Here is an 11,388-nt window from a genome sequence, read left to right on the forward strand (position 1 = left end):
TTATGACTATATCCAAAAATGTGTATCTATATGTAATCATATTTGGTCAGATCCAATAATATTTAAATACAGGTAAGGCTCCTAAATCGTCGAACTGTCGGGGTTCTACTGCGAATAAGACATTAAATACGGATTTTTTCGTCTAATAATACACGAATATCTGAGTAATATACGAAAATCAAAAATGAATAAATAAAATGAATCAGTTTGATCAATGTTTCTAAAGTATTAATCTATTTTTTTACTTAAATATCAATTGACTTTTTATGTATGTTATACATAGGTTCATCAAAAGCATTAAGAGGTAATAGCAATAAGATCCAAGATGTGAGTAGATATTGTTTTTAGAATGGTCTAAAGTATAATATATTTATACATGCATTCATTAGAATGTAGTGAAACTTCTTTAGATATATTGAGACAATGTGGATTGTCATCTTCGTCCTCAGCCTTGCGATTCCCAATTTTCCCCGCCCGGGTCAAAAATAAAACTTGGTTTAGACTTGCTCGTCTTAAATCGTGACTAAGTAAGACCAGTTAAGTCAAAACCAAGGCGAACTCACGCAACTCGCCTTGGTTTCGAGTAACTGGTCTTACTTAGTCACGATTTAAGACGACCAAGTCTAAACCAAGTTTTATTTTTGACCAGGGCGTCTCGTTGCCGTCTGAAACTACACAAGTCATAGTTCCATGGTCACATGACTAATTATCACGTCAACGCATGTCCGTAAGGGTGCAGTGGGGACAGGGTCAGGAGGCTAGCCCTACGTCCAAAATTATCGGTCAATCACTTCGATCCTGGATCAATTAGCAATAAGACGTATAATTTTATACAACTGTCATATACTAGCAATTCACTTGCGATTTTGTTAATATGGACAATTACTTTGTAAATCGGGAAATTAACTTGCGTTATAGTTGTATTATTAGCAATTCTCTTGCGATCATACTTTACTGTCCAAGTTTACTGATTATTATAAATAAAGTTAAATCTATTGAAAATACTGTACGTTACCGGCGATATACTCGCGATAATAATAATAATATTAAAATTAAGTAATAAACTTAGTGTATAAACGGCATTGTTTCACGTGGATATCCAACAGTCAAACCAGAACCAGTTTCATTGTATTCTTCGGAAACGTTATTGTAAGTACTTGAACTTTGTTACAATTGGCAATAAACTTACATAATTTTCTAATTAAATCTTTTACATTATACCTCGTTTTTCATCCTATTTATATCTTAAAATACTGGTAAGATTATTGAATAGTTTAATAAAATAAATATTCATTAAGTTATAAATAGTAATTCGACTGATGATAAGAATAATCTATAATTTTATAAGCCGTGAGGTGAGTTGATAGGTTTCATCATACGTTGCCGGGTTTGAATAAGTGCGGGTTCTTGCTTTGCAAGAATCCTAGCCCATTGCTCTGTCCCAGCATAATAAAAATTTCGTAGAGGCCAGCCTAAGCCAGGGTTCAACCCGCGAATTCTGGTGGCTGCTGGTAAAAATTGCAAAAAGAAAAAACGATTTGTCTCAATATGTGCTTAAATCTATGTAGATTTCTTTAAAGATCGACTTTTACGCAGATCTGCTTGGATACACTTATATATTCGTGGATATAGTGAGATCTATTTGGATCTCTTTGGACATTTTGAGATCTATTTGGATCTCTTTGGACATTTTGAGATTTGTTTGGATCTCTTTTGATATTTTAAAATCTGTTTGGATATACTTAGATATAGTGAGATCTCTTTGGATATTTTGAGATCTGTTTGGATCCGCTTGGATCACGCCAAAATTTGGATCCAAGCATATCTGACTGTTTGGATCCAATCATATATGTTTGGATCTAAACATTTTTTATCGGGTAATTTTTTTGTTAAATGTCTTGAAAAGTATCAGTCCGAGTAATTCAGTTAAAATGTTTTATGATCTGAACTTCGGTATGCCTTTTAATTACTGCAAGAATCATTTAAAGGTAAAATTTGAGGTAGAACAGATGATTTTGAAGATTTAACATAAAAAAATTGTTTCGCTATACGGTTAAGTCTAAAATGAAATCCTTTACTAAAACTTGAAAATTAAAATTTTGCAACATAATAATTTAGAGCTAAAAAATATGTTTTTGATTACAATCTCAGATTCCGTAAAAGTTGATTATTAGTTATAAGCTAATAATTAAATAATTATAAAATAAAAAACTCATTTTATTTTTTGATAATTTTAATATATTATAAAATCTTTTGTCTGTTCATAGATTAAATATTATTGTTATGATTATTATTCTATCGTTATTATGTCATTAAAATAAATTGAAGATATTTCTTCTTTGGGCTATTAAAAAAATAGATAATGAATTGGTCAATTTGGTAAAACCATTCCCGAATCTACAAAAAAATGGTTTTTCCCAGAATAAATGTTACTACGAATTACATAGCGAGATAAAATATTCCACGTCTGCTCTGCATCATCTGATATTTTTTCCACTATCTAATCAAAATTTCTTAGGCGTAGAAATTCTATTTATTATTAGTAATAAATATAAAAAGTAAGAAAAATTTTTTTGTTAACTAGAACTTCCTTGTTTGAGTTTTCATTGTTGAATTTTTTTTTTTTTTTTTTTTTGCAGCATTATAGAAAGTTAGAATCAACGAATATTTTCAGATCAAAGGAAAGCTCAGTCACATTCTCGGTGCTTAAAAAATTTTTTAAAAATTAATTCCTTCGATACGTTAAGAAATAAATTCATATGCAAAGGTTTTTTTTTTATTATTATGCGTTGAATTTATTTTGCAATTTGACATTAGTAAGTAATTAAAATCAATTAAAAAAAACCCACTTTATTGTTCTTGACAATCTCGATTTTTATTGATTACTATTTTTTTGTTCGTGGCAATTGATTATAATTAGTTTTATTATTTTTTTTTTTTTATTATTATTAGTATTATTTTCTTTGTCTTGAATTGTTACTGATACTTTATAGATCATTAGTACAATAGATATATAAAGCACTGATGATTTTTTTCGATCATAAACGTTGAATTGAACGATTGGCGAACATATCGACGTGGATTTTAAAGTATTCATTCAATCAACTATGGGTAAATATATTTTTTTATGCACTAAATTGACAAGATATACAGTAGGACCGTGTTACAAGACTAGCCCGGGGCTGTAGGGGAAAAAATTCTTGGAATTGAGATACCCCCACTATTGTGCTTAACAGCGTTTGCGCCCAAACCTCGCTATAAGACTATCGCCGTTTTGCGTTTTATTTATGTATTCGGTTCAACTCTACTCTATTATACAGTGAATCTATTTTATATATAATCATAAATAAACAGAATCTTGTCGTTATTTTCTGTTAATTAATTGTGTGATACCATGAAATTTTAAGTATTCTTTAGGAAAATAAATTATTTAATCTAAAATCTTCCTGTATGTTTATTTTATCTCGATTTTAGTCGTGCTGGTCGTTAGTCTTATAGTGAGGTTTCGGCGCAAAACGTTTTTTGAGTTGTTGGTGGGAAAGAAAGTGAGGTGGTGGGGAGTTTGAACAATTTGAGGAAAAGAGTCTTAAAACGCGTAATCTTATAACGAGGTCCTACTGTAATTTACTTACTTACATGAATTTTCTTATATTATATTCCGCTGTAAAAAATTTACTGAGTAAACAAGGATTCAATTCGGATTGAAATAAAATCTCCATTCAATCTAGATTTACTCCAAATTTTTCAGTCTCTTATTTGAAATGAGCAGAAAAAATTAATAAATTTTTTTTTAATTAGATAACTTGAATACCAAAGTATTAATGTCATGGGTATTATTGAGTACCATGCTTTTCGTTATCTCAAGTTCGGTGAGTAATATAAATAAATGAATGACTAAATTAACAGACTTTTATAATTAATGAATCGAATTAATTAATAGTTGGAGACTGAAGATCAATTTGAAAATACAGATTGGCATGCTGACTCTCAAGGTGATTATTATTACATTACACGTAGTAATTAAATAAAAAATAAAAAAAGTACATGATTAATTTTATTTATACACTGTAAAAAATTAGCAGAGTGAACACGGAGTAAATCCTTAGTGAATAAGGAGTGGATGATTGGCATGAGTGCTTATTTATTTAATCCCCTCGAAGTGAAATTCACTCCGAAAAGGAGTTTAATTTAATATTGAAAACTCGGTTCGTAGTGAAATTGACTCGTAAAAAGTGTTTATTTTAATATTAAAGCTCTGAATTGGAGTGAATGCAGATTGCAATTAAATCCAGATCAGTCCGAAATCACTCCGCTGAAAAAACAAACTCCTCATTTACTCCACATGCGAAGTGGTTTTTTTTTTAACTCCGGAACTCCAAGTGACGGAGTGAACTTGGATTTAAATTAAATCCGTAATCACTTCCAGTTTGCTCCCAAATTTTTACAGTGTAAAAAAAGTAATAATTTTTTTGGTAAATTTGATTTCTCGATGAATAACTTTACTCATACGTTAATAACAACGATTAAAATCTTTAAAAGGGTATAAAATGATATCATTTATCTGAAAAAAAAAAAAAAATAATAACCAAATTCAGGCATGGAAAATAAAAATTAAAACTATTTTGATATTTTTATGTATTTATGTAACTTATAAAAATTTATGTTACCGTAGGAAAACGTGAAATTATCGAAATAAAAATTCCACGGAGACAGAAACGATCTGCTGATTCTTCAATTAGTTTTCCACTTAAAGCGTTTGGTCGAGATATAAATTTAAATCTACAACAAACGAACGGCATTCTCTTCAGCTCCAAAACTCCAGTTTACTTTCTAAGAACCGGGCCGTCACAAACGTTAATTGAAACAAAATATAATGTACGTATGAATTTTTTTTCTGATAATAACGCATGAAAAAAATAATACTCAAACAAAAATTTGTATTTAGATGTTCAGTTCAAACTTACTATCAAAGCTTTATGTCGACGAAGAAAAACAAGCGGCATTGACTCTAACGACTGATCCCACAGACGGATCAACAAAAATTAAAGTAAAATTATAATTTATCGACATTTATAATTGACAGCTTAAAATAATTATTAATCATATTATATACCATCTAGTACGGATTTATCGGCTCAGAAAATCTAATAATTGACCAATTAAACCCCAATGCATCGATAGACAGAGAGTCAGATATTACTTACAATCAAGATCATTATGTGGCTACTTCCATCGCTAATATAATATCTCATGCGGTAGCGGACTGTCAGTATTTTTGTTAAAAAAAAAAAAATATTCAAATAAATTACTTAATGATGATACTGATTATAATTTTTTTATTGTTCAGTTATTGGAGTTGGTGTAAATCGTCGAAACCCAGCTAAATCAACTACAAGCATTCCCGAGACAATCTATCCTGAGATATTGATAATGGTCGATAATGCCCTTTACAGAAAATTTAATGACCATGAAATAATTCCATATTTGATACAATTTTGGAATGGAGTTGATTTGTATTATCGTCAATTACAAAATCCACGGTACAAATTGTGTGTCGCAGGAGTAGCAATAGCTCAGGTACCTGAACAGAATTATACTATTTTTCAATTATAAGTTATTAATTGTGAGTGTAGTTGACGTTGAACATAAGAAAACGGTCGTGAAAATAACTGAAAAAGGCCGTTCGGCATCCGAAATGGAAGTATATTACACATTATTTCTTTATTTTAATGTTTCAAGTTAAAATTGAATTAAATACTAATTTTTTTACATTTTTATGAATTTCGAACTCAAAAAACTTGATCAAAATAATTGTCAAAACAATAAGTATATAAAATTTTATAATTTTCCGTTAAAAACTCTTAAAGATATAATAATGACATTTTTACCATAGCAAAAAAATCAATCATGTAACTTTGAACCTTAATTAAAATTCGAAAAATTATCATACAATTAAAAATAAAAAACAATCGAATATACTTTATCTTATCAGGTATGACGTTTTTTTTATCGAATGAGGCTACATGTTTTCGGTCAAAAGTTATCTAAGAAAAAAGTGGTGAAAGTAACATCTTTTGGTAATTCGAAAATTTCAATTCACGACCATATCTAAATTAGTTGACCGATTTTCTTGATCCTTGATCTTAACCGAGCTTACCATTCAAAGAATAAGTTTGCCGAGTTTCATTAAGATATGTTTGGGAATGTAGGTGCAATCGTCGCAATACGATGCGTCACATATATATATATATATATATATATATATATATATATATATATATACGTATATAAACTCTTGAATCGATGGTATTTTTGGAACCTACTCGACGAATTAAGATAGTAGACTACGGGGAAATTCTTTGAAAATTCCTCCATGAGGACAAATGCAATAGATAGATTCCTATAAAATCTACTAAAAATTTAAGCAACTAGCAATTAAAATCAATAATATAAAAGAAAACGCCAAAAACTTTTAATAAAATTCAAATATTAGACTACTACGCGGAGAAGAAAATGGTTATTTTTCCTATTTTTCCATAAGGGTTTTTTAATGGTGATATAGGAGTTATTCCTACGTTAACAATGTCACAATTCCTATGTCAACATTGGAAAAATGGAGCTAAAGTATTGATAAAGTTTAAGAATTTTAATAACCATGTCATTTTTAAAAATATAGGATCAAAATGTCTGGAGTGTATTATCTCCATCATCCTCGTGGAGGGGACAGAGTTTAATTAGATTCAATTCAGTAATATCTCAAATGGGTCCTTGGTTACGAAATGCTGGAAATTCAATCCCCATTAATAGCTACGACACTCATATTGTTATGACACCGTAAGTATTTTTTATAAATATATGAATTCAAAACTTTATATCCTAAATATACAAATTGATGATTTAATTATATATTATTGAACTAATAAGTTATCGTGATGGCGTTGAGGTCCAATCTGGAGTGCTTGGAATGGCATATGTATCCAGTGCATGTTCTAATGTGAATGGATTTGACGCACAAGGAGGAGCTATTTACGAAACCGGTAATTTACATGGTATCCTTACTGCTGTTCATGAGTTAGGTCACGTGTAAGTTTTTTTTTTTTTTATCATTATTACTTCAAAAATTTTATTTCAACCATTACTGATATGAAAACTTGTTTCATCATTAATACTCAAAATATCATTTTTTTTTACAAATCATGTCTGTAGCTTTGGTGCAAATCACGACGAAAGTGGGCCTTGTTCTCCTCGTTCAATAATGGCGCCTGTTGCGTCTCCGTCCAATGAAATATGGTCACAATGTTCAATAAATGATTTTAATAACAACCTTAGGTAGCAAAATAATTATCATGTCCATAATCTATGAGAAAAATTACAGATAATCCATAGCTATTCATTATCTTGAATTACAGAAATCGAGATTTTTCATGCATGTACAATCAACCTGCTTTTGATAATGGTGCTGGTAATGGTAATATAAATCCACCAACAATCAACACTCCGATACCTCATGATCCGAATCGTAACGATAATCAAGCACCAACAGTGTTCCACGTCGAAATCACCGACGATAGAGACCAATTAACTGTTGGTTTGAAAGATTTTTCAGAGAACCGCAAAATAAAGATCTACTACGACCGTTATAAGCTGGTGATAACCCAACGAGACACCGACTATTCGTCAACATCAACTGGCTACAGACAAGACCTTCAAATACGTGTAGCTGATAATAGGATGATCACACTGGATCCATCAGAAATAAATCCATCAAAATTGATATATATTTACCACGATAATGGATACATTTACGTTTATCAAGGTAGAAAACCCGGAAGTGACACAAATGATGTAACTCAACCACCAGTTAATAACAATCCCGGAGGATTTGATCATTGGCCGTGGGGATATCAATATGCATTTTGTTTTGGAAGATCGTATTTCCAATTAAACAAATTGGTATCGATAAGTTTCAGGGACAATAGATTATATGTATCACAGCTTAATGCTCCAAATAATAATAATGTAAATAGCCCACCTCCACCTTCTGATCTGGCGTACACTGGACCTGATACAAAGGGAATATATATTATTCCTAGTGAAATAAAACCTAATAAAGAAGTTTGTGCATGGCAAGCTAATGGTCAGATACATGTTAGAACTCGAAATACGAATTCTGCACATTATAGTTATTGGCATTACTAGGAGGGTAAGTTATTCGTAATGTGTCAGCACGATGCGTTTAGTACGAGTCGTAGGTGCGCAGGCACAAGCGAAACGAGTGCATACTGCGCACCGGAGACGAGTGCTAAACACATCGCGGATGACGAATTATGACTTAACCTACATGTTGCGCCCATAATTTTATTCAACTCATGTGCGCTATTTACGTTTTATTCATCGCCTAAAAAGCGAAGTCTAAATAGTTGTTTACTGACATGGTGAAAAAAAACTTATAATATTAAGAATATGACAAAATTATAGGGATATAGATTTAGTTCAACGGAAATCAAATTCAATAAGTCAAAGTTTCAACTCCACATTAAAAACAATCGGCATCACAATCTTGACTGCTCAATGGGTAACAACAGGGAGTTGTAAATACCCAATATTCCCGAAGTAGTTAGAGCCCGAAAGATAGTTACGTTTATATTTATTACATTTCAATGGCCGTGATAGTAGACATCTTTATTGCGTTTTGACAAATAATTTTTCACCAGCCGGTAATCGGCCTTTTAGGGTTCGGATTTTAGGCATGATAAAATGTGAATAGCGCGCATGAGTTGAATTAAAAATATTGTAAGTCTGTCTTAAAATAGATGACCAAAATAAAGCAATAAAAAAATTGAACTTTATTTATAGCATTCGAACTTTATTTCCAAGAACCTGCATCTAATTCTGAATCATTGAAGCCTTATCATAGAAAACCAGATCAAATCCCCCTGATCCGGTATATGGTTTTAAATCCGGATTTATTATCAAATATCCTAATTAATAATTAGTATAGTTTTTTAAACACTAATTTTGATTTTTTAACTTCCCGCTAAGAAAATTGAAAATTTTCAAAAATTCGGGAAGTTATGAGCTTTAGTCCGATTGTCGAAAATCGAATTTCTATCAGATCTTGACGTTTTGAGGTTCTAAGAAGCTATTCTGACTAATTTCAAGATGATGTCCGAGTGTATGTACACAGAAAAAACAGTTAACTTGGTTCAAGAAAAATATTGTCTTCCGAATTTTCTTTCTTGATTCAATAGAAGTAAAACACTTGATTCAAAAACTTTTTTTTGGTTCAAGACAGTAAATTCTCTAGCTCCAAAAAAATTCATTTTCGAAGCGAAATTGAAAATTTCTTGGTTTAAGAAAAAAAATTCTTAGCTAAAAAAAATAAGTCATCTCTTGCCAAAAAATCAACGTTTTGAACGAAAAAAAGTTTAACTTCGGCCAAAAAACTTTTTCTAGCCCCAAGAAAAAAAAATTTCTTACTCCAAAAAATCAACGTTTTGAACGAAAAAAAGTTTAACTTAGGCTAAGAAAAAATTTCTTGGCCCAAGGAACAAATTTTCTTGCTCCAAAAAATAAACGTCTTGATTAAAAAAAAAAAACCCTTGGCCAAGAAAAAATCTCTTGGCCCAAGAAAAATATTCTCTTGCTCCGAAAAATAAATTGCTTAAGTGAAAATAAAAGTTGCTTGGGCCAAGGAAAAAAAATTTCTTGCTCCAAAAGTTTGGTTCTTCAATGAAGACTTAAATTTTTCTTAGTCAAAAATGTATTTTCTCTCCGACAGGTTGACATGTTAATTCTTTTTTTTTTTTTTAATCTGAAACTTAATTTTTTGCTTTTTTTTTTCCGAGCAAAATTATTTAAGACTTGAATTTCAAGTAAACTTTAATATTAAATATTAAAGTCATGATGTATTATAGGATATACTATAGTACAATTCAAAAGGCTACTTGTAGTTCTGTCAAATGACAGAAAAGTACTCAAACAAAATCGTAATGAATTTTGGAATATAACACTTCTAAAATAAATGTCTTACCAGGGATACTACATGTCGTAGGCGCGATCTCGTGGCGAGCACCGAACTACTCCCGCTGCTGCTGTCTAGCACTGTGATTTTCCCCTTCTCCATATCGATCTTTTCTCCCAAGAAATTTTTTCTCTTGGCTTAAGCAACTTTTGTTTTCTTGGTCGGAGAATACAAAAATACTTGCGTAAAATGAATAGTACTTGTTCCGAGAAATTTTATTTTCTTTAACCAAAAAAATGCAATATTGCTACAAAAAAATAATGTATTTTGCTCCAAAAAAAATATCTCCCGATGAAAAAAGATTTTATACAATTGTATAAAACTATATACAAAAAATGGCCCGATCCAATTGTATACAACTGTATAGAAATTGTATACAATTCTATACAAATTGTATACAAGTCTATATAATTATATACAATTTTATACAAATTATATACAATTCTATATAATTATACACAATTCTATATAATTGCAATATATAGAATTGTATATAATTATATAGAATTGTATACAATTTGTATAGAATTGTATACAATTTCCATACAAATTGTATACAATTGGATCGGGCCATTTTTTCTATCCAATTATATATAGTCTATATATAATTATATATAGTCCATATATAATTGATATATAATTCTATACAATTGGATAAAATCTTTTTTCATCGGGCTCTTACTTTAAGAAATATAAACTCTTGAAACAAGTGAAAATTTTTTGATTTAAGCGTAAAAGTATGTTGACGTGAGATAAATAATTTTGATTCAAGATAAAAATTTGAAGATAATTGTTTACTTGAGGCAAGTAAATTCTTATTTTCCGAATAGATCAAGAAAAATTTCTTGAATCAAGAATATTTTCCTTGATTCAAGTTAACTGTTTTTTCTGTGTACGTACGTACGGAACCAATTTTGATCGTCAAGGTGTCATTTAACGCGGCTTGTTAATATCTTATAACGGTGGGCCCTGGCTACTTCGTGTCCAGTAGCCACGAACCACAGTTAATTAATTTCCCCGAATAAATTTAATTTTATTAATTTATTATCGTAAATCTTAATTTAGACGTACGTTCTGCTGGCTGGTTCTGAAATCGAGAAAATTTAGATAATCTCGAGAGTAGGTCTACTTGTTCTGACCGGACACGCAGCTGAAAGAAAATCTTTATGCTATGTGACGCTGGTGATAATTAAATTTAAGCAAGAGATAACAATAAAATTTATACTTTATTTAACCAAGATCCCATTTATATACAAAAATCCCCTCGTTAGTTATTCTAAATTTATATACATATAATCGACTAAAGAGAATTTGTTTAATAAGAACGCGCAATTGTATAGGGCGTGAAATGCGACAAAATTTTG

General features: G+C 30.3%; 1 protein-coding gene across 1 annotated transcript; it reads left to right on the plus strand.

Moving 5' to 3' along the window:
- Positions 1–5,430: 5,430 nt before the first annotated feature.
- On the plus strand, positions 5,431–8,229 carry LOC130665953 (uncharacterized). The gene is made up of 5 exons (XM_057466584.1): positions 5,431–5,577; positions 6,677–6,834; positions 6,925–7,083; positions 7,207–7,329; positions 7,410–8,229. The coding sequence occupies exons 1-5, from the start codon at positions 5,431–5,433 to the stop codon at positions 8,197–8,199; spliced, it is 1,377 nt and encodes a 458-aa protein (XP_057322567.1). The 3' UTR covers positions 8,200–8,229.
- The last annotated feature ends 3,159 nt before the right edge of the window (positions 8,230–11,388 follow it).

The sequence above is a fragment of the Microplitis mediator genome, chromosome 3 (assembly GCF_029852145.1).
Source record: "Microplitis mediator isolate UGA2020A chromosome 3, iyMicMedi2.1, whole genome shotgun sequence".
Taxonomy (NCBI): Eukaryota; Metazoa; Arthropoda; class Insecta; order Hymenoptera; family Braconidae; genus Microplitis; species Microplitis mediator.

Bases quoted from the DNA above. Each gene is read 5' to 3' on its own strand.
- LOC130665953 (XM_057466584.1), top strand. From the start codon at position 5,431: ATGGTCGATAATGCCCTTTACAGAAAATTTAATGACCATGAAATAATT. The intron at 6,835-6,924 runs GTAAGTATTTTT...TGAACTAATAAG, and splicing joins ACTCATATTGTTATGACACC to TTATCGTGATGGCGTTGAGG. The intron at 7,084-7,206 runs GTAAGTTTTTTT...TCATGTCTGTAG, and splicing joins GTTCATGAGTTAGGTCACGT to CTTTGGTGCAAATCACGACG.